Below are 25429 nucleotides of genomic sequence, written 5' to 3' on the forward strand. Positions count from 1 at the left end.
CACATGTACACTGTATCCACATTTATTTAAAATTTATAGTAAATAATGTTAAAATTAATAATGTTCATATGTGAAAAAATAGAATTTTGATAAATATGTAGAGGATATATCTTGTGTTGAGTGAAATATCATGTTTCATCGAGTGTCACGAGAGAAACATGATATTTCACGAGACACATGGAATGTCCTATTTATTATACCTTTTGTGTAGTGACTAGAAGAAAATTAATTATTTTCATTACAAATGTAAAACCTTGAAACGTAAATTCTCCCTACCTAACACACAGGGACGTCGGGTAGCCTAGTGGTTAAAGCGTTCGCTCATCACGCCGAAGACCCGGGTTCGATTCCTGACATGGGTACAATGTGTGAAGCCCATTTCTGGCGTCCTCCGCCGTGATATTGCTGGAATATTGCTAAAAGCGGCGTAAAACCATACTCACTCACTCACTTAGTTTAATCAGTAGAGTTTTGTTGCTGATGTGTTTTCCATTCACAAGTGTTTATCATCGTAAAATGCTCTTCAGTGAGGAACTATGTTTGCTGCAGTAGGCATTGTTTAAGAATTGATTTATTGATTTGTGTAAACAGTGGCCTTAAAAGTTTACAAACAATTCAGGAAATTCTTTTGCGAAGACTACAAATATAAAACTTTCTTCTATCTGAGATGTGTTGTAGCCTGCATCAAAATATATGGTTATCGATTGGCTATTAATCTAAATACAAGTACCGTATCCGATGTAATAAGCGCCCTGCTCTAATAAGTGCCCACGGCGATATTTGCTTATATATTGGCTAGTGAACAATCTCATTTAGCACCCCTTCCGATTGATCAATGTACACAAGACTTATTTATTCGTGTATAATACGCACTCGTGTGTTACATGCACCCTTAATTATGGGCAATTACATTCTGAAAAAATATATCTGTCGTATATAAACATTTCAGGCTGTCAGCATAAACCGAGAAATATATCTTTCAACTCTGTTTTTGTCTTCACCAAAGTAATATTCTAATAAGAGCCCCCTATTACTAATTTTAAGAGCGCCCTGGGCGCTTATTACGTCGAATACGGTACTTTACTTTCTTTTGGGGTGAAATTCATGCGATACAACTTATAAGTTTACTGCAAATTGATAGCGTTGATTTACACAAATTTATCACAACTTGGTTGATCCTCTCTGAGAATAAAGATGATAAGATAGTATGTAATATGTTGTCACCCATGTAATACTGTATTGGAGCTTGTTTTGGGGAAAACAGCCCTTGAACTCCAATCAGCTGATTATGTCAGTGATGCACATCAAGTCACAAGGCAGTGAATGAAATCATTGACTTAAACAGAATTATGGTGTCTTAGCAACTTAATCTTGTATCCTAGCAACAGAAGTGACATCTCTGATCTGACGTCAGTGTTTATGTCATATATGTCTTGCTATCTCCTTGAGGAGACATCTCCTTGTGTCAGACTGACATCTGCTATTGATCTCAGATAATCTACATGTCCTCTTTTGATATGAAACTGATACCGACTCTCTAGACTCTAGATCTGTTACAGTGTCTCATGGACACACTCTTAGATTATAGACAAATCTTCCTTCGTTTTTTATTAAAAAGGTCAAATTATAACAATATGATTAATATTTCTGTATGTTATTTTTTAACATATTTTAACGTCACATCATACCTTTAGATTTTACAAATTATTTTTAAATATTTTCTTTGTTTTGGCAAATTGACCAATAAATTATGTACAAAACATCAAATATGGCATTAGAATCCATTTTGATAGATTTTTGCTGGCTGTCATTGTTCTTTTATATTGTATTTTTTGTATGTTCTATGTAGATTTAATACAGTGAATTTAATTCAAGTGATTCATCACCCATGTTCAAATGATTGAGAAGCAAATTGAACATTCTCAGATCCACAAACCTTTTTTTTTTTTTTAGTATTTTTTATTCAATTCAGTTTATGACATTACAGAGTTATACATGGAGTAGCACGTCTTGTAGCATACTTGTTAGGTATAGGTTACCTTTACAGCAGACAGCAGGTCGGCAAGTTTAAGTTCGCTACAGGTGTCCATCAAAGTTTACAAATGGTGAAAACGGGCAAATATTTGCCATATTTATTAACTAAGTGGGAAGCTAAATCCTTACAAATTGGTTGTGTATTTTTTTTTTTAAAAATAAGAGTTCCACAAACTTAAAACAATGGTACTTATAAGATGGCGAGTTTTGTGACACTCTGATTCATGGGATGTTAGGTGAAATGATTCTTAGAGAATATTATGACCATAACAGTTTGAGGCATCTGTTCTATGTATTGCTGCATAAAAAATAGGGAGAGTTTTACAAATGTCAAGCAGTCTGACAATCTGGTGAGGTGGGGTTTATGTGTACTGTCTGTGTGTTGGCACATGGTAGGCCGAAGGTGGGCGTGATGGGACAGACTCCCAACATATGGCTAGGTCACAGGGACTTGTGGGAGTTGGGAGACTGACATCAGATGTATTTGCTTAAATCCAGCCCAGACCTGCTGATACTTTTGGAAAGGACACACCTCACCTGTAGATATAGTTTTCCTCATCACACGATGTCCCTTCATCATTATCTTCCTCACACGATGTCCCTCCTTCATTATTTTCTTCTCACAATTTTCATCCATTTTGCAATAATAGTTGTGTGGTAGCTGGTATATTGGGATCAGGAAGGTGTATTTTTGCAGTGAGAGAAGATTTGCTGACCTTAGAAAATTTTCTGATACTTTATTTCATCAGTTGTTTGTTTTCAATTGTTAATGCAAAAACCACTCACTCACTCACTCACTCTCCCCACCGTGATATTGCTGTAATATTGCTAAAAGCGGCATAAAACCATACTCACTAACTCACTCACTCACTCACTCACTCACTCAATATTGCAATCTTCCTATTGCTTATAGTTTACAAGCCTTCCAAAAGGCTTACGTATAAAAAATATACAAGTGTCACTTTTAGCTCACTCACTCCTAGTCGGGGACATGGGTGGCTGTGGAGGTCTGTGCAGAGAAGCCAATAAACAGGTTCAAATCCCAGATTCACATGTTTCTTGGTTTGTTAGCACCGTGCCCATGTAAAAAACGTTGATAACCAGCATCATGTCGGGTTTTCCCCCTCATCAAGTTGACATGCCATGATATAACTGACATACCATGATATAACTGACATGCCATGATATAACTGACATACTGTTCCAAATGAACATAATCACTCACTCACTTACTATCTCTCTCTCTAAATCTGCCAGTGGGCACAGGTGTCCCAGTCGTCTAAGGCGCCGCGATTCGCTGTGCAGAGTTGCGTCCCTTGGGTACGCCAGAAACCTATGATTGTGGGTTCAAATCCTGGTTTGCCCCGATTATGTTTCTAGGTTTGTCAGCAGTGGTAAATGTCTGAAACCTGCATCACTTCGGGCTTTCCTCCCACATTAAGCTGACACGCCGTGATATAACTAGAATACTGTTAAAAGCGGCGTTAAACATAACTCACTCACTCACTCACTCACTCTAGGCTCGGACACTATGTTTAATGTTTAAATATATGCATGAGAAATCTGTGTCGTACCCTAGCACAATACATCCACAAAATCCCAACTCACTCACTCACTCACTCACTCACTCTAAATCTGCCAGCCACGTCCTTGAGTCGTTCCCTCAACCCCTCACCCCAACTTGTCAAGGATTAGTGCTATCTGCCCATCTTAGTTCATCCTTTACATAACAGCAGCTTGTGAAAGCAGGCTTCAGAATGCGGTGAATCAATACTTACTCCAAAACCTTCAGTGTCAGTCCGCTGCTAATTTCTTGGTTTTAGCGTGTCATGTTTAACAAGAAATTTAAATCTACCGGGATCATCATTTGATTCTTGTAAATAAATTTGTTTGCTGTGAGTAATTGGTGCGTTTGCAGTAGATCGAGTTGTACATAGTTCTGGCAGAGGGCCAGAGAATATGCAGCAGGTTGGCTGCCAAAATGGGTGGGTTAAGAAAGGTGTCTGTTCTGCGTTATTCATCTTCTGCTTTTCAGGATTCTGTGATTAGTGATGGAAAATATTTGACATACAAAAGTGTGTCATGGTAAAACAAACATGTGGATAATATTCACAACAGAGTGATTGCTGTACAATGACCTGTGTTGTTCCTGAGCAAGTCTGTGCGGACATGACACTGTAGACTTCATGTGACATGTCACTGCTTCAGAAATCAGAAATATCCATTGCACATGCACATGCACACACACGCAACATGCACATGCACACTACACACGCAGCTTGTTTCAAATTAATCCTCTGCCATCAATGGGGGCATGGGTGGCCCAGTCGTCTAATGCGCCGCGATTCGCTGTGCAGAGTTGCATCCCTTGGGCACGCCAGAAACCTATGATTGTGGGTTCAAATCCCGGTTCGCCCCGATTATGTTTCTAGGTTTGTCAGCACCATACCCGTGCTCGTGGGTTTCACTGAAGTGGTAAACGTCTGAGACCTGCATCACTTCGGGGTTTCCTCCCACATTAAGCTGACACGCCGCGATATAACTGGAATACTGTTAAAAGCGGCATTAAACCCAACTCACTCACTCACTCACTCTGCCATCCATGCAGCACCAAATTATTAAATAAATCTTTAACACAAAATACTATCATTGTCTGCCTTGCCCAGGACTGAATAGATCTTTGGTGTCCCGTCACAAGAGGCAGCTAGTTTGGGGATCAGTTGTCCGCAATGGCCATTGAATACTTGGATGACTTCCAGTAGAATTTGTTAGGAAGGATTTCATAAAATGTCTCAGACCTGTGCAGCTATTGAAGGAGGGGCATTGTCAGCACAATTGTCTGAGGATCCACTATTCAGAGTTACATCCCTTGTCTGCCAGGATCCGCTAATCCTAGGTTTGAATCCCAGTTTCACATGTTTATGATCCTTGGTTCAACAGTACCACACCAAAGCTTGTGGCTTTCACCAAAAGTGATAGATTCCATGACCTACATCACATATGGCTTTCTTCTAACATAAACCTCAGTGATATCGCTGAAATTCGATTAAGTGGGCATTAAAACCCCTTTCTCTAAAGTGAGACGTTTGCCATATGACAGGCTATTAAAATAGAATAAATTCTTGTTGCCAGATACTGGTTTACCAAGGATAACTTCATAATATGCCATGTTGTCTGGCAACACCCTCAACCCACGGCAGTGATAACCGATTTTCCTACATGCATAGTAGATAACTCATTAATTTTGGTCAGTGATGAAAGCACATTATCAAAGGCCCATGTTTGTAATCACTGGCATTTGCAGACTGCTGTGTGCAGCCGATAAAACCATTCCAGAGCGATGCACTTTGTCTCGCTGTCAGTCGGGTGCACGTTACCATCCAAGTTGTAAGGACTGCAATTAACCAAGTATGTGTAACAAGAGTGCTACCAATGTTATGCATTTTCTTAAGTCCTTGTAATCATTCTGACAATGGGGAGGGAGTGGGTGGTAGATTCTGGCATAGTGGTCCTAGTGGACCTAGTGGATACCTCTGGAAAGGCAACTTGAGGTATATTTGTAGCCAAAGGGAATAGATAAAAAAAATTAAATTAGGATGTACTTTCTACAATATAGACCTATTACTTATTATGTTTGGGTACAGCACAAAACACATGTTCTGTTGAGGGTCACAACAGCACATGACTACGGGATTATTTTTTTCCTAAATACAACAGATTTTGTGTATGGAGATAGATATTTTGTGTATGGAGATAGATATTTTGTGTATGGAGATAGATATTTTGTGTATGGAGATAGATATTTTGTGTGTGGAGATAGATAATTTGTGTATGGAGATAGATATTTTGTGTATGGAGATAGATATTTTGTGTATGGAGATAGATATTTTGTGTGTGGAGATAGATATTTTGTGTGTGGAGATAGATGTCTTGTGTATGGAGATAGATATTTTGTGTGGAGATAGATATTTTGTGTGTGGAGATAGATATTTTGTGTGTGGAGATAGATGTCTTGTGTATGGAAATAGATATTTTGTGTATGGAGATAGATATTTTGTGTATGGAGATAGATATTTTGTGTGTGGAGATAGATATTTTGTGTGTGGAGATAGATATTTTGTGTATGGAGATAGATATTTTGTGTGTGGAGATAGATATTTTGTGTATGGAGATAGATATTTTGTGTGTGGAGATAGATATTTTGTGTGTGGAGATAGATGTCTTGTGTATGGAGATAGATATTTTGTGTGGAGATAGATATTTTGTGTGTGGAGATAGATATTTTGTGTGTGGAGATAGATGTCTTGTGTATGGAAATAGATATTTTGTGTATGGAGATAGATATTTTGTGTATGGAGATAGATATTTTGTGTGTGGAGATAGATATTTTGTGTGTGGAGATAGATATTTTGTGTATGGAGATAGATATTTTGTGTGTGGAGATAGATATTTTGTGTGTGGAGATAGATATTTTGTGTATGGAGATAGATATTTTGTGTATGGAGATAGATATTTTGTGTATGGAGATAGATATTTTGTGTGTGGAGATAGATATTTTGTGTATGGAGATAGATATTTTGTGTGTGGAGATAGATATTTTGTGTGTGGAGATAGATATTTTGTGTATGGAGATAGATATTTTGTGTGTGGAGATAGATATTTTGTGTGTGGAGATAGATATTTTGTGTATGGAGATAGATATTTTGTGTGTGGAGATAGATATTTTGTGTGTGGAGATAGATGTCTTGTGTATGGAAATAGATATTTTGTGTATGGAGATAGATATTTTGTGTGTGGAGATAGATATTTTGTGTGTGGAGATAGATATTTTGTGTATGGAGATAGATATTTTGTGTATGGAGATAGATATTTTGTGTGTGGAGATAGATATTTTGTGTGTGGAGATAGATATTTTGTGTATGGAGATAGATATTTTGTTTATTATGTTTGGGTACAGCACAAAACACATGTTCTGTTGAGGGTCACAACAGCACATGACTACGGGATTATTTTTTTCCTAAATACAACAGATTTTGTGTATGGAGATAGATATTTTGTGTATGGAGATAGATATTTTGTGTATGGAGATAGATATTTTGTATAGATATTTTCTTCAGCTACATCTGCAAAACCAGATATTTTTTAAATAAAACCATGACCCAAAATATTGTTTAACGAAAAAATACTTGCAACAGTGTATATTTTGTGGTCAAACACATGCAAAGCCAAGTCAATTGCTCACCTGAAAAAACATGTGAACATGTTGTACATGTCAAAATAGTGAATTGCAATCTGACATTATATTTGTCCCTGATACATCAAATTTGGAAATGCCCTCCACATACAATAAAACTTTTTGAAGTTTTACTGAGGCCTGGAGTTGTAACACTAATCAAACAACTTTTGAGCAAGAGTCGTATGATTCAAACTGAATCACCCACGATGCTCGCATACAACTCAGGACCCGTGAAGATTCCAGGGTAGAATAGGTCTTCAGCAACCCATACTAAAAGGCGACAATGCTTGTCGTAAAAGGCGACTAACCGGATCGGGTGGTCAGGCTCGCTGACTTGGTTGATACATGTCATCGATCCCAATTGCGTGGATCGATGCTCATGATGTCAATCAGTGGATTGTCTGGTCCAGATTCGATTATTTTACAGATCGCCATCATATAGCTGGAATACTGCTGAGTGCGGCGTTAAACAACAAACAAACAAACAAACAAACAAACCAACAAACAAGCAACATACAACTCAGACATTGGGAAACATTCTGAAAAAGAAACATTTCACAATAATCTCCATGAAGCACAAGTACTCCCTGTTATGATTCCGACAGATTCTTCACTGTATTCTGGAATGTGAGTGTGCTTCTACAATTATGTGTACATGTGGGTGATTGTTCTATGTTTAGAAGCTACATGCTACTTATGTTCCACCTCAATGCTTCCAAATGAGAGCCTTCAGGAACAGGAACATTGCAGCTAAAAGATGTCTGACAAATAGCCATGTCTCACCATAGTGAGTCCATAACAAAAGCATAACCTCTTACACTTCACTCTCAGAATAAAAATACCTCAATATAAAAGATGTTTTATCAGCTTAGATATGCTATCTTGATTTTTATGTCCAGTGCTTTTATTCTTTGAGCAGGTGCTTCCTTAGTATGAGGTGGACACAGTGATAACAACGATAACAGTTTATTAGTATCAAGTTGAGAAGAAAATTACTGATTTTGAGGACTTGGGTACCTAAAGTACATTATTATCTCCATGCCCGGTCTATTTCTAGATGTTGAGATAGAAAAGTGTCAATTTTGTCAAGGATGAATTGAAGATGCTTGTGTTTCTCGGGCTATTCTGAGATCTAGAATCCATATCTATTTGGTATTGATGACACACAAGCATGTATTTGTTTCTGTTTTTTTATTTACACTTTTTCCTAAAGTCTTCAAGTTTTTACAAAATATTTATTTCAAGAAACAAAATGCGTTTTTGCAACTCCTAGGTCCTAGCTGTTTATTTAAGTTAAATTCCTGTCAAATAACTTTCATTTCAACATCTACATTTAGAAAGGCTGCTGAAAATAGTGGCTGGGACATCAGCCGCCATTACACTCAGGGCGACCATGTTGTTTGATGGCAGATTAGGTTCTCCCTTCGACCAGTTTCTTATACAACAAGATGATGATCGGTCATCTCCTGTCTGTGAACTTGAACCAAACATTGGAAGCCCTCTCTTGCTTATCCAGAGGGTGTTGTGTCCAGTTGTAAGAATGTGGTACCTTTTTCAACCTAGCATCTAAGCCTTTTCAAAGAGATCCTGGTGGATAGAATAAATCCTTTAATCACTTGTTGGTATACTTTTTGAACCTGGCAATGACATTACCATTGAAGGGCAGGGTACTTTTCGGTGTTTGTGTCAAGGGGTGTTGGGATGTGGATATGGCTGTAGGATTGTGTTGGTGCTGGGTACAGCAGTTGGGTGTTTGAGATGTAACACCAAGGGTGTGATACGAGGACAGGGATGAGGACGGCTTTTGGTACGAGTCTGTAGATGTGGACAAGATTGAAGAGATGTACATGGGAGTTCGGACGTTGTTTTTGACGATGAATGGTTTGGTGATGTGATGGCTGGAGATGCTTAAGACGACTGAAGCCAAGTGATCAAGAATTACTTTGAGTGTTCTTCTGGTGGAATAATTAGATTCTGGTGGAATTGTAGACTTAATCATGAAACCTCAGGATTTCAAGGAATTGGTAAGTGTTGGATAATTTTCTCATATGATCAGGATCAAATATTTCCTTCAGATTCAGGACATGGTATAGAGGCCCTTTCTGGCCTTAGAGGCCCTTTCTGGCCTTAAGGGTCTGGGTAATCATAACAACAGTGAATGTGTACATTAACCTAAAATGTGTCACAAGGCTGATTTTTTGTTCATAAAATTAATTAAGGGACTTGGTCATAGTTTTCATTAGACATTCTTTGGAAACATCTTCCATTTTCACTTGGTTATGTACTTATAAAGATGCCAGAAAGAAAAAAAATGCTTGATGTCAACTATTTGAACATGTCTGGGAATGTTCATTCCATAATCACAAAGTTTTCTGTAAATAAATTTTTTTACATTTCCAGAGAAACTCTTATGACCTACCTCCTCCTTACAGATGTATCAATCCATGTTATTTGTTATATCTGGTTATTTGTTATTTTGAAATATTTCTTTCCATCATATTTATTAACTCATGCATCTTAGGAAGGAATTCATTTCGCACAATTTCTGAAACTATTTATTTTCATCATTTTGCTATAATGGGTGCCTGATATTCAGTACTAATAAACTGTAAGCAAAATATGAAGCAAAAATTGTTCGTAACTTTTAAGATCCAATAACACGTCACACTATACCACTCAACTTGTGATAGGGATATTCTGAGTGTGTTGGTTGGGAGGCTATGTGACCAACTTTTTGGATGCTGCATTAATAGCATCCCATGTTGCCATGGCAATGCATGTTTTCACCTTCATTTCCTGTTAAAATAAACGTGTGTCAACATTGAATTTTTTTTCTGTTTAGTAACCAGGGATATATCTAGAATTTCAAAATAAAGTTCCCTCGGCAAGCAATTTGGAGAAAAATTGTATGTTAGTCCAAAATAATAATAGTTTTAATAGTTTTTATTTTCTTAAATTCAGAGGTATTTTAATGTTGCATTCAATGCAATAATGACTAACCAAGCATAAAAGCCACATCCACTTTATTGGTCCTGCTGTCAGAGAGACAGTAAGGTTTTTGTTTCCTTTGCTAAGCTATAACATTAATTATAACCACCCAGTATAATAATATGAAGTGGGCAGTCGGGTAGCCGAGTGGTTAAAGTGTTCGCTCATCACGCTGAAGACCCGGGTTCGATTCCCGACATGGGTACAATGTGTGAAGCCCATTTCTGGTGTCCCCCGCAGTGATCTTGCTGGAATATTGCTAAAAGCGGTGTAAAAAATATACTCACTCACTCACTCACTCACTCACTCACTCACTCACTCACTCACTCACTCACTCACTCACTCACTATAATATGAAGTGAGAAAATTAAAAATTACTGCTAACTTGGATTGAGTAGCAGCCTCTGAATAAGTCTAGATAAAAAGCTGGGTAACAAGAAATATCTCTGTGTCCTTATCGAAAGTTGAGTGGCATACATCTCAAACTACTCAACCAGGAACGAGGTTGTATGTTGAATGCCAACAGACTCCAAGTCGGTGGTAGCCACAGCATTATGTAACATGCTCCTCCCCGAACACACTCCACGCCAGGTAAAGATGGGAGGGGCTGCATCTCGAGGGCTTACCTGAGATTCCAGGCTACAGACATACTGGTGCATTATCTCAACTGTTACACAGCCATGTGGGGCCTGCAATACGTACGTGCCACTTGCAGATCACGCAGCAGCATCACCATCTTTTTATGGACATATTGAACATTCTGTACTGGATTCAAATTTACATGGGATTTTTAATTGTGGTTTTAACTCATTGGATGTCATGTGGGCTGGTTGATCATCATTCTTGTTCAAAGAACATTTGGTATTTGGTGACATCGGATTATTGGTGTGGAGAGGTCTTGTGACCAGAAATGCTTATATCAAGGATGCTGTAGGTATTACCTGGACTTAAGGATTAAGGTGTTGTGCAATTTCTTGTTTGAATGGCTTGATCAGTAAGTATTAATTTCTGTGTTATCTGTAAGGTTTGATTTGATTTGCCGTGATATTGCTAAAAGCAGCGTAAAACCAAACTTACTCACTCACTTTCTACCAGAACCTGGGGAATAAATAAAAAAAGGAACTCGAATCTAGAATGATTTGGCAAATCTATATTTCCCCAGCTCAGCTCCTGAATTTAAGCATTGATCTGGGCTCCATTTGTATTATATTTTTTATTTTGTAGATAAACATTTTTAAATAACAGACCATTATTTCTGTGACAAAATGTCAGTCTATATATCCTGTAGTGGTCGGAATGTGCTCGGATCTGAGTGTTTGTAGTGTTTGTTTGTTTGTTGTTTGCGGTCTGTAAATTATCGAGTCTGGATCAGATAATCCAGTGATTGACATGAGCATTGATCCACGCAATTGAGATACGATGACATGCATCAAACAAGTCAGCGTTGGGGTGGCCGATAGGGTAGTGGATTCATTTGTCATGGTTTGGTCTGGGTTTGATGCCCCACATTGGTACAAAGTCAGATTTAGTGGTCCAGTGATGTGGTTGTGGTATCACATAGAACAATGGAAGACATTATTTAACCATTTACTACATGTAAAACAAAATAGAAACATATGTTTGGAGGAGAAATGTGTAATTGCCATGTTGTTTTCATAACATGCATCCAGGAAATAGTTATTCAATCACTCAATCCTGATATCTCCATGAGGGTATTTTTAGAAATATGACCAGATGTCTAATTTTTCATCATACATTTGAGATAATCTCTACCAATTTTTCCCTTCTAAAATAACATATAGTCTCTGAAATGAGCATCATTTACAGATAAAGACAGTTGTTAAATTATAATAATGAAATATCATAAAAAGGAGTCCAGAGACTCTCTTCCTGGTACTGCATTAATGTAGACTTGCCAAATATTATAGACTTGCATGGGCTATATTGGATATATTTGTTTCAGGGTCTGTATGACAGAATATTCCTCTTCCTGCATTTATCAATACTCACTCACTCACTCACTCACTCACTCACTCACTCACTCACTCACTCACTCACTCACTCACACACTCACTTATCATATTTGCTGGCTCACTCACTCACTCATATTTGCTGGCTCACTTGCTCACTCACTCACTCACACACTCACTCATCATATTTGCTGGCTCACTCACCCACTCACCCACTTTCACTCATTCACTCTCTCACCATGCTGCCTCACTCGCTCCCTCACCCAACCACCAATCCTGTCTTGCTTGTTCACCCACTCACTCACTCATGCCATGATATTGCTGGAATATTGCTAAAAACGGCGTAAAATCAAACTCACTCACTCACAAATTTTGCTCATGTGTCAAATCCCATCACTGAAAATGGGACGATAAACAATGTCACTTGGTTGAATGTAGTAAGATGCAATACAGCAATAATTCCATTATCAGTGCTTATGATGTTAATCACTGGTTTGTCTAATCCAGACTTGATTATTTACAGACCGCTGTCATTTTGCTTGAATATTGCTAAGTGCAGCATTAAACAACAGACAAACAAAACTTGGTCACTGAAGATATGACACTTTCCATGGCTAAAAAGGTGTCATGTCCCCAAATTCTAGGGGCAGTGGGGCAGCCTAGTGGTTAAAGCATTCGCTTGTCACAGCAAGACCCGGGTTTCGATTCCCCACATGGGTACAATGTGTGAAGCCCATTTCTGGTGTCCCCAGCCATGATATTGCTGGAATATTACTAAAAGCGCCATAAAACCATACTCACTCACTCACTCCAAATTCTAAATGCTCATCAAAGACTTACCTAAACTGTAACCTCACTTCTTACCTGTTATCTATCGAAACAATAAAACACTCAAACCTATCAACTGCCTTAGCAGTGAACTGCCCAACCAGTCAACTGCCTAATCAACCAATCAGACAATCAAACAATCAAACAATCAGACAATCAGACAACCAACCGCCTGAAGCTGTCTGTTTAACCCTATGTATCCCAACATGTCCACGGTGTATTAACCACGAGGAACACTGTTGGCTCCAGACACAAGTCAGCACAGGGTAGTCTGTTTGTCATAAGGGGGCACGGGTGGCCCAGTCATCTAAGGCATCGTGATTCACTGTGCAGAGTTGCGTCCCTTGGGGATGTCAGAAACCTATGATTGTTTGTTCGAATCCCAGTTCGCCCCGATCATGTTTCTAGGATTGTCAGCACTAAGGGTGAAACAATACACCGATATTCCGATGCATCACGATACTTGACCCACGATACGATATACGATAAACGTGGGCCCATTTATCGATACGCCACGATACGGAACGCAAATCTCAAGTACAGCGTTTCCTCGGTATTGTGCCTTTCAATAAACTGCTAACTTGGTTATAGCGCGCGCTAACGCATGGCTCCCAAAAACGTACTTACATTTTTAATAAGCTCAGGTTTACAACGACAGATGTTTTTCCCCATCTCATAAAACATTATCAGCTGATCACCGCAAGCACATAACACCGAAAATACCAGTCAGCAAATCCGAACTGAAGTACGCAATTCAATACCATTATTATACTATCTTGTTATTAAAACGTGTTCACTGTATATCTGGACTTGTGTTTGTAATATATTTTATTAATTTTATTCAAAATTTCATTTAATATTGTTTTCATTAAGTTATGTGAAATCGTGTGTGAAGAGATACAGCAACCACGGTCAGATTACCGCTTTTGACGCATTGAAACGAACTATAGTTGCCCGAGAATGGATACATATATTAAAAATGCCATACTTTGACTCGTTAAAAGTCATATTTGTGGCAATTTGACTAATATATTGTTCCATACGTAAAAATATCCTGCAACAGCAATCATCAGTACCAAAATGCTACACTTGTGGTTCTTATAATTATAAATATATAATTATATAGTAAAAGCTGCAACTAAGGTAACACGATATTGGAATAAATTATTCCTGATAAAACAATAATTTCAGATACAATTTCTTCGACCATTGCATCAAAATTCTTTGAAGTTGTATCACTGGTGGAGTACATTAATTATTTTCTGGTGTTTGAACTTTGAATTGTTTTGAAGGAGAGTTGAACAACTTCAGTAGTCTTGTTATTATAAAAATAATTTTGACTGTTCCAAAATCATGAAAGGTTCAATCTATACATGCTTTAAGTATTGGTTTTTTTTATCATTGCGTATCGAGATACGTATCGTATCGTGACCAGAATATCGAGATGCGTATCGTATCGTGACCTTCGTGTATCGTTGCAGCCCTAGTCAGCACCATACCCATGCTCGTGGGTTTCACCCAAGAAGTAAACGTCTGAGACCTGCATCACTTCAGGATTTCCTCCCACATTAAGCTGACACGCCGTGATATAACTGGAATACTGTTAAAAGCAGTGTTAAACCCAACTCACTCACTTACTTTCTGTTTGTCGTAAAACATGTCTGTGTATCAGCCCCCACCACACACAAAAATGGACGATTTCTAAACCTTTCATCTTTGTCCACGCCCGTAGCCATTAAGCCGACTACACTTGTTACTTACTTACTTATATTGGAGATTTAACGTGCACTTTCCGACTGTAAGCGTATGTCGCACACGGGCTAGGCCAGGCCATTTAATGTGTTTCCGAAAGGGGAAAAAGTGATTTTTGCAACCCAGGAGGGGGGTTTTAGGGGTTGCTTATATAGTAATTTTGAAATTTTGAGATTTGGAATGTATGCCAAGAGAGGGTGGGGGGCGAACTAAGGGAGCTTTGTGTGGTAGTTGGTTTGTTTGTTTATGTGATTTAGTTTTGGGGGTTTATTGGGTTTTTAAATGCGATTTATTAGTCCTGTTTTGATTAAGTATACGCCTAGGGCTTTGAATTTTTCTATTTTATTTTGTGGGTTTAGGATTGCTTCTAGAGTACTACACTTGTTCTGCAGGGTCGTTTTTATAACCATTTCTCTCCCATTGTTTAAGTTGGCAGGACTATTGACTGGCTGAGGCACATGTCCTGAGGGGTTGTGTCTAAACCTGTCACCTGACCACTGAGACAATGGGAGAAAAATAACACCCTTTTGTTAAGAAATAACATACAACTCTGTTTTAAAATAATCACACCCTCCACAGTGCAGTCTTTGTAGTCAGGTAAGGCTAGGACAGGAATGGTGATCAGGTTGCACTACTTCTGAGGGACTGTTTACCATGGTACCTTAGCTGTAGGTTCTCTTGAATAGACTTGTACTGATATCGTTGATAGGGTCTAAAGGTATATATATTTGCATTAAGTATCATTATTATAATGATCTATGGAACATGTTCTGTTCTTTTGGTGTAGATCTTTAAACATGATTTATGATTTGTCCACCCACTGAGCCTGTGGTGATTTTAATAGAACAAAAATATTCATGTCCTTGAAAGGCATTTAGAAGTGATAAACATAAGGAAGAAAATACCGTATTCGACGTAATAAGCGCCCAGGGTGCTCTCAAAATTAGAAATAGGGGGCTCTTATTAAAATATTATGTTGGTGAAAAAAACAGAGTTGAAAGATAAATTTTGTGGTTTATAGTGACAGCCTGAAATGTTTATGTACGACAGATATATTTTTCCAGAATTTAATTGCCCATAATTAAGGATGCATATAACACACGAGTGTGTATTATACGCGAATAAATAAGTCTTGTTTACATTGATCAATCGGAAGGGGTGCTAATTGGGATTGTTCACTAAACAATATATTAGCAAATATCGCCATGGGCGCTTATTAGAGCGGGGCGCTTATTACGTCGAATACGGTACATGGATGTCAACTTCTTTATTATGAGGGACACGTTTCGGAGTAGTCCTCACTCCTTCACCTGATGAAGGATTAAGCATATACTCCGAAACGTCCCTCATTATAAAGAAGTTGACATCCATATATTCTCTTCCTTAAAAATATTCATGAATTCTATTATCTATATAGTTCGTCAACACTAGCATGGTATAAAAGACTATATATATATACAGGTAACCTTAGCTGAAATATGTATCACTAATCACAGTTTGAACAATTGCATATTAAATAGCTGTTAATTTCATAACAAATACTTGACTTCATGTTCAGTGGTGTTTGAGCTTCATTCGGAATATATATTAAGTAAATATGATAAGTAAATTTCAACAACCTAAATAATTCAATATATGCTGGTTTCATTACAAGATATTTAAGGTTGCAGTGAGAGGTTGCCGTGAACAAACTTCCTTTACAGCCATTGTATGATTTCCTTGTGCCTGTGGTCAGTACTGTGTGTGATATTAATCTCCTTTGGAGCATGGTGCAATGGTTGATATTTGAAGATAAGGTCGTGTATTGTTTTCTTTAATCATTCTGGAGTAAAGCTGTTGTAGTATAAGGGCAGTAGGTTCAGAGCTGACTATTGAGGGCAATTTTCCTATTACTGTGACACTATTCCAATAGTACTGTGACACTATTCCAATGGTACTGGGACACTTTTCCAATATTACTGGGACACTATTCCAGTAGAACTGTGACACTATGCCAACAGTACTGAGACACTTTTCCAATAGTACTGGGACACTTTTCCAATATTACTGGGACACTTTTCCTATATTACTGGGACACTTTTCCTATATTACTGGGCCACTTTTCCTATATTACTGGGCCACTTTTCCAATATTACAGGGACACTTTACCAATAGTACTTGGACACTTTTCCAATAGTACCGGGACACTATTCCAATAGTACTGGGACACTTTTCCAATAGTACTGGGACACTATTCCAATAGTACTGGGACACTATTCCAATAGTACTGGGACACCTTTCCCTCAGTACTGAGACACTTCTCCAATATTACTGGGACACTTTTCCAATAGTACCGGGACACTATTCCAATAGTACCGGGACACTATTCCAATAGTACTGGGACACTTTTCCAATAGTACCGGGACACTATTTCAATAGTACCGGGACACTATTCCAATAGTACTGGGACACTATTCCAATAGTACTGGGACATCTTTCCCTCAGTACTGAGACACTTCTCCAATAGTACTGGGACACTTTTCCAATAGTACCGGGACACTATTCCAATAGTACCGGCACACTATTCCAATAGTACCGGGACACTATTTCAATAGTACCGGGACACTATTCCAATAGTACTGGGACACTATTCCAATAGTACTGGGACATCTTTCCCTCAGTACTGAGACACTTCTCCAATAGTACTGGGACACTTTTCCAATAGTACTGTGGCACTATTCCAATAGTACTGTGACACTATTTCAATAGTACTGTGATACTATTCCAATATAGACTATTTCAATAGAATTTTGATGACAATGCCTAAATATTTCAATTTAGAAGAAATGAAATATTAATATTTTAACCTTCCTGAATGGATATCAACATATCCCTGTAGGCTTGGTGTATTTTTTATCAAAATAAATTGAAATGATAATTATTAACACTACAGTAAACTATGGTTGTAACGAACTCAAAGGGACCACTAATTATAATTCGTAATAACCGTAGTTCGTTATAAGCATATACAACAGGACTAAGAAATAAGTTTGTTATATCAGTCAGTTCATTATAAACGTAGTTTACTGTATTTTCATTTTATTTTGTCATGTTCGTAGATACTATCAGTACTATAGCCAGGCGTCATGTGAACTGTTGGTATTTAGACTTGTCATCAACATATTTTTTTCAGACCAGGACAGATTTGAGACATGTTATTTCACTTTTCCTTCATTTAATGTTTTGTTTTCTTGTTTCAGCTGGAAAGTGTGATTCAAACCTGGAATACTCATACCACCAAGATAGGTAGGTTCTCCACGTCTCTCCGACACCTACCTGATGCCTACTCTTATTGATTGTTTACAAATATATACATCCTATAAATGTTCATAAGGCTTAAAAAAATGAAAGTATTGGTTCTCAGGCAATGGTTTTTGAAAATATAGTGTGGGCGGGCAGTGTCTTCTACTTTTTTTTGGTTGTTCAAACTAGTATGTAACCAAATAAACAGTTGTGTAACCAATTAAAAAGTTGTGTACAATCAACCTGGGAATACAGTATTTGTTTACTGTTGGACTTATTTAAGGATTTTAAGGTTTTTTTAAAAATGGAAATAAAAACGAAATGTGGGGTGGACTTTGTGATGATGTGGGTGGTGCCTGAGAACCAAGATTTTTTTATTTTTAGCCTAAGTTTTTGAATTTGTTCTGATTATATTCAGGCCGATGTGTTTCATTCATTTCTTAAAAAACATTTAACACATTTTGTAACATGAAAAAGATAGCATATATAAACTGTAAAAGATAAACATTAGAGAAAAATTAGTAATGGTCCAAGATGTCTGAATTAATTTGACAATTAACTTGCTATGAATCCAAAAGACCACCCCATCAGTTCTATTGGGTGAAACTGCTGATGTGCCAGTAACACTGTCAGAGTTATCTCCCTTGTTATTAAGAATAAGGTGTGCTAACATTGTACATTAGAATAGATCCAATAAGGAGACGAAAAAACATAAATAATATGAACTGAATATTATCAGTGTTAAGACAAACAACCCCACCCACCCACCTCTCCACCACCCCACCCCACCCCACTTCACCACACCACGTTCCCACCTTTCTACCTCATCATCTGTCGGGGCACAGGTGGCCCAGTCGTCTAAGGCGCTGCAATTCGCTGTTCAGAGTTGCATTCCTTGGGCACGCCAGAAGCCTATGATTGTGGGTTCGAATCTCGGTATGTTCCTAGGTTTGTCAGCACCATACTCGTGGGTTTCACCGGGTAAACGTCTAAGGCCTGCATTCCTCCCACATTAAGCTGACACGCTGTGATATAACTGGAATACTGTTAAAAGCGGTATTAAACCCGACACTCACTCACTCACTCACTCACTCACTCACTCACTCACTCACTCACTCACTCACTCACTCACTCACCCACCCCTCCACTCACTCACTCACTCACTCACTCACTCACTCACCCACTCACCCACCCACCCACTCACTTACTCACCCACCCACTCACTGTCCATCCCATCACACCTACCTCTCCTCTCCACCCTACCCCTTTCACAACACCACACAACCACCCCACCACCGTAATCATACAAAAGAATAGTGGTTTAAAGGTAAGCAAAGTAGAGACCTGCTGTTTCTTCCCAAGAGCTAAATGTCTAGGTATTTATTGGGATAAGAAAACTTTGTTCCAACTTTACTCATGCATGATCAGCTCTTGAAAATAGCTTCATGGGAAGAAAGACAAGGATGTGCCAAGAAACGTATCGAGAAGACCTCTGCAGGCACGTTGTTTGTCAATTACACTAGTACAAAGCTTAGTGAACACCTCCCTTGCCTGGTGAGATCGTCAGTGGGCCATAATCAACTGTTGTGGCTTCTGGTCCGGTTAAATGGCATCAACAGTTGCCTTTGATGTTTAATTGGCAGTAGTTCATTTAATTAAAGATGCATTTGTCCGTGTATTTTCTGTTTCGTCTTTCATCGATCTCACTAGGGTACAGGGAAATTATGTCCATAGTTTGGGCTCTGTTGTTAGGAGTGAATTTTAAAAATACCATGATCTAATGCACATTATTTCTTCAACTACCCTATGCCTATTACATCAGAGCCATAAATTGCCCATTTTAGCTGTTATTACACCATAAAATCTTTTACATTTTCAACAGACGTCCTCTTCACTGCCAAACTGTCTTATGTTGAGTTGAAGTTTTGATTCTGATTGGATTAATGTTAAATCATTTTGAAATATAAATGCTACTTGTATGAAAAGATAATATACAGCTACAAAAGTGACTGAATAAATTATCATCCAGCACAGCTACAGCATAAGCTGCATATTTCCGTAAAATACCCCCAAAACTATTCAAAACCCAATTTCTTTCAATTAACTTGCATACAGAAATGCATGCATTAAATGAAAAACTCAATTGTTTGAAGACAGCAAGCATAAATACCCAATGAGGCTTTTTCATGCGTACAACGGAGCTAATGTCCAAAACACAATTACTAGCAAATTTACTTTCCGAGTCAAGCCTATATTTAGAATCGTTATATACATCTAAAACATTATTTCATTTTTTTTTAAATCTCAAAATGTTTACTCGTTTCGGAAAAACCCAATAGAGTGATGAATAGATGAGTGAAAAAATATTGGTTACCCAATGAAAAATGTAATAACCCAATTAAAATAGAAACCTTCAAAAACTCAATTACTCAAAAAGTTATCTGGAGCCCTGATCCAGATTTAAATCGCAACATCAACAATAAACATTAATTGGTTCGAAGTCGTGGGTGTAAAAGTGATTGAAGCACCCTGTAAATATCCACTACTGGAGTGAAGGAAGGAATCATTGCTGTGTTTATTCCTGGTAACTGGATTCATTTCCTGGTCCCTCCTTATTTTACTGTGGAACTAGACATGTGGGAATAAATGGATATTTGTTTAATAGCAAAGGAAAATTTTAAGTATTTTTAAATTTTTTTTACACCTTATGATTATGTATATGCAACTTTGTGATATGTTTCTCGAACAAAGCGGGGCGGTCGGGTAGCCTGGTGGTTAAAGCATTCGCTCATCACCCCAAAGACCCGGGTTCGATTCCCGACATGGTTACAATGTGTGAAGCCTATTTCTGGTGTCCCCCGTCGTGATATTGCTGGAATATTGCTAAAAGCAGCGTAAAACCATACTCACTCACTATGGTACAAAGCTTGTCATCACTAAAGACCGGCGTGGGTATTCTGGTTTGAATTGGTTTCCAGCAACCTATGATTGTACGAAGCAACTTAATGGATCAGCTGGTCCATCTTCCCGTTAACTGACTATAAATTCCAGTTTCCACCCTTGCCGATCTAGGCTGGAATTCCGGAGTTACATTTTGGCTGGACCAACGAGTCTATGCATAATCCAATCAAAGTCGCGTAACGAACTAGACATCCGGTTCATAAACATCATGGATTTCATAGTGTAGATTTTGGTCGACTGAAGGATTGGCAAAGATTGTGTACCGCCAACTGGGACTTGACAGATATTTTGGAAATCTTTCCATGTTTTTTATCAAGATGCTCAAGTGATTTGATGCACTTGGTAAGGTAAGGCCCGTTTTATTACAATAGAGATCATGCTTATCGATCAGATCGTCTTGACTGGGCACAGCCATTTTGTTTGAAGCAAATGCAAGTGATATGAGAGATGGAATCTGATTGGTCAATAGGAGGACATAGAAAGGACAGAACTCATAATAGCCACTGGTGGCGCTACAATCGAGCCTGAAATTTCCAGCATAGTTCAACAAGGGTGGAAACTGGACTTTTATAGTCAATTAACGCCCTTGCCTCAGGGAGATGCAGGTGGTCAAACAGACTTGGTGGACTGTGTGTCATCATACCCCAATGACATGGTTCGGTGTTCGTAATATCAATCACTGGTTGGTCTGGTCCAGAGTTAAGTATTTACAGTCTGCTGATATGTGGCTAGAATATTATTGAGTACAGTGAAAACAAAAAATAATGACATAAATAGATAATAATGAATTGTTAACACTTTTGACACCAGCGAAAAGGAGGGCAACTCTGTTTCCATAAAGCCTATGGGGTTAAGCACCATCTCATTACTTTACAGGACCCTTGAATTTAATTATGAGGGTCCTCTGGACCCCCAGTTTTGTAAGTCAAGGTAAAACCCTGGGTTTGGCCATTTTCATTTTGGGAGATTCAATATGGAAACATTATATTGTATTTATTATATTCATATGGAAACATACGTGAATATATACGGCAGCAATGTTTCTTAACAGCAACATTAAACTTGACGCCCCAATGATCAACACTGAAATGCTAGAAATAAATTACACTTACATTAGGAACTAGCGTATTCGACGTAATAAGCGCCCCGCTCTAATAAGCGCCCACGGCGATATTTGCTAATATATTGGCTAGTGAACAATCCCAATTAGCACTCCTTCCGATTGATCAATGTTCACAAGACTTATATATTTGTGTATAATACGCACTCGCGTGTGATATGCACCCTTAATCATGAGCAATTAAATTCTGGAAAAATATATCTGTCGTATATAAACATATCCGGCTGTCAGCTTAAACCATGAAATTTATCTTTCAACTCTGTTATTTTTTCACCAAAATAATATTTTAATAAGAGCCCCCTATTTCTAATTTTTAGAACGCCCTTGGTGCTTATTACATCGAATACTGTATGTTAATGTCTGGCTTGTGCATATTGTAGTCATTTCTCTCCACGATTTCACCAATAAAGCCTTGCTTTTATGACTAATAAAGCCATGTTTCATAATTCAGTATGAATATCAAAGTCAAAAAGAAATATATTTTGGGCTTTAGAGCAACTAAGAGTGTGTTTAAGGAACGTTTAACCCTTACACTGACTACATAAGGGGGATTAATGGTAATCCTGGTCGTAATGGCTAAAAGTATTTTACACAAGTATATCAAAAGCATGACAGGTTTTTAAGGAAATTGAAGGACCTTGCCTAATGGTACCATAAGCATTAAAGTTTAATGACAGCATATTTCCCATACTTCTGACACTTACATCTGATTTTATCAACTTTACATCAGAATGTTACCGGTAGTGATTAAATGAAGCGGTAAAATGTGTGCATTGTCTGATTCTGACGAGGTTGGCGAAACATGGCTCGGAGTTAACATAACAATCTCGGTACCAGGGTCCATGCTCTCCGGGTTTTAAATGGCTTTTGTGTGCGAACAATCACTGCAGATGGCTTATACTCTTATATAACGAAATCGTTTTCACTTCAATCTGTCGGCACTCACCACTGTGCGATTTGTGAGTCACTCAACCGTGGACTTCTTTGTAGACTGGTCAGTCAGAGTGACCCTCGTGTAAGCCCTGACCTCACAGTGACCTCACTTCATGCAGGTATAGTTTGAGGGTGCGTGAACTTGCAGGTTTCTGATTGGACAATAGAACCAATACTCAAACGACTTCATTCACCTTCTGGTGGTTGAGGTCGTTTGATCGTGTTTGATCTATTAATGAGTGAATATGTTTTTACGCTGCTTTTAAAATATTTCTGCATTATCATGGCAGGGGACACCAGAATCCACTTGTACAAAGCGATCTTAGCACTAAGACTATTGTAAGCCTATGTTAAAGTATGGGAGTTAGAATCATCTTAGCGCTAAGATCGCTTTGTGAAAGTGGACCCAGAAATGGGCTTCACCCATTGTACTCATGTTGGGAATCAAACCCTGGTCTTTGGCTTGACGAGCGAAAGCTTTAACCACAAGGCTACCCGACTGCCCCTTGTTCTATTACCTGACACTACTTACACCCCTTAAGAATAATTTAATGAAGAAACAGAATACAAGTTCTTCTTTATGAGAGTGGTTAGGTTCCTAATTTAAATTTCATAAAACATATAAACTGACAATTAGACTCAACAAAACTTATCTTGTTAATAACAATTTGCTGAGGAAGGTAGCTCTAACTGGGTAACTGCATTCATTAGTGTTCGATGAATAACCAAAGCCGCCCCATAGAAAACGTTTTCAGCACCAAAGCAAATCTATACAACTATAGCTTGTTCTTTTTGTGTTTACATTACAAATTTACAAAATATGTATTACTTGAAATAAAAGAAAAAATGTATTACAAAGAGGTCAATTATCATTAGATATGGTAAAAAAGTTAAACAGCCTGATACATATAGCAACCAATTAAAATATGACCACCCCCCACAAACAAACAAAATTTTAAAATTAAATTTTCTTTTTTTTAATCCTGGACAATAAAATTAACAAAATTATATTAAGAAGCAAACAATTAGTCACAAGTTAAATAGTTTTTTGATGTTTTCCTTCTTTATCATATATATGATTTTAAATAGTTCTGTAAATAGCAAAAACTAAACAATTGACCTGTAATAGGTAATTAATGGTATTGTTCATGTAACGAGCTAGTGACATCTCTCACTCCCATGTCAACACTTGACTGACACATTAGGAAACAATGTATACACACATGGACAAGAGTTTTAGGTTATGACTTAAACTCTTGGCAACTGTAAAAAGGGTCAAATGGAGATCACTTGCTGTTTTAGTTAGTAATTAATGACTTACATAAGAAATTAATCCCTTGAGTTCGTTTTTGTCCCAAAGTTGGGTGTGTTAAATTTGTTTCGCCTGTCGGACTGTGTATATGTTGAACATGTATTTGAGTTATTATTTTTTCTTCCAGGCAATCTATTTCCCAGCAAGTTCTGGAACCAATACGCAGAATACTACGATAACTACAACAACACCAAGAGGTGAGACAGTACTACCGCAGTCTCATACATGGAGACTAGCATACAAGCATGTGTGTCGTGCTGATTTTATAAAACAAGTACCGTATTCGACGTAATAAGCACCCAGGGCGCTCTCAAAATTAGAAATAGGGGGCTCTTATTAGAATATTATTTTGGTGGAAAAAAACAGTTGAAAGATAAATTTCGTGGTTTATGCTGAAGGTCTGAACTGTTTATATACGACAGATATATTTTTCCAGAATTTAATTGCTCATAATTAAGGGTGCATATAACACACGAGTGCGTATCATACACGAATAAATAAGTCTTGTGTACATTGATCAATCAGAAGGGATGCTAATTGGGATTGTTCACTTGCCAATATATTAGCAAATATCGCTGTGGGCGCTTATTAGAGCGGGGCGCTTATTACGTCGAATACGGTATTTCACGAGTAAGAGCGAAGGTAATACATGGATTCTTGCTCAAGTTTCGTAAAATCAGTGTGGCACATATGCTAGTGTAATAATCAATCTCCAAATATAGACATGCATATATTTATTTTTTCATTTTTCACAACTTAAGCAAGGCCTCCTAAAATGTCAAAATTGGTCTGGCTTATGATAATATACAGAGTGTTTGTCAGATGATTGATTTTTATGTGTTTCTTTCAGATTTTTACTGTTGTATTTTCAGTTTTTTGGAAGATAAATGTGCAAGTGATTCAACTTTCGCCGAGTTTTGCAATTTGAGGAAAGAACAAGGAAAGCTTGGAATAGACACACTGCTCTTTCTACCTGTGAGTACAACTTTACTGGTACCAAATATTTGGCAGGC

General features: G+C 37.8%; 1 protein-coding gene across 9 annotated transcripts in view; it reads left to right on the forward strand.

Moving 5' to 3' along the window:
• LOC124112017 (rho GTPase-activating protein 20-like) overlaps positions 1-25429 on the forward strand; it is a 276303-nt gene that overhangs the window by 128016 nt on the left and 122858 nt on the right. For all 9 annotated transcript variants that reach the window (XM_048384210.1, XM_048384211.1, XM_048384209.1 and 6 more), the window contains 3 exons: positions 18048-18093; positions 24544-24613; positions 25289-25391. In XM_048384210.1, the coding sequence (XP_048240167.1) occupies positions 18048-18093; positions 24544-24613; positions 25289-25391 (219 nt within the window). The remainder of the gene's footprint in view (positions 1-18047; positions 18094-24543; positions 24614-25288; positions 25392-25429) is intronic.

This window comes from Haliotis rufescens, unplaced genomic scaffold (assembly GCF_023055435.1).
Source record: "Haliotis rufescens isolate VD_foot unplaced genomic scaffold, xgHalRufe1.0.p SCAF_5, whole genome shotgun sequence".
Taxonomy (NCBI): Eukaryota; Metazoa; Mollusca; class Gastropoda; order Lepetellida; family Haliotidae; genus Haliotis; species Haliotis rufescens.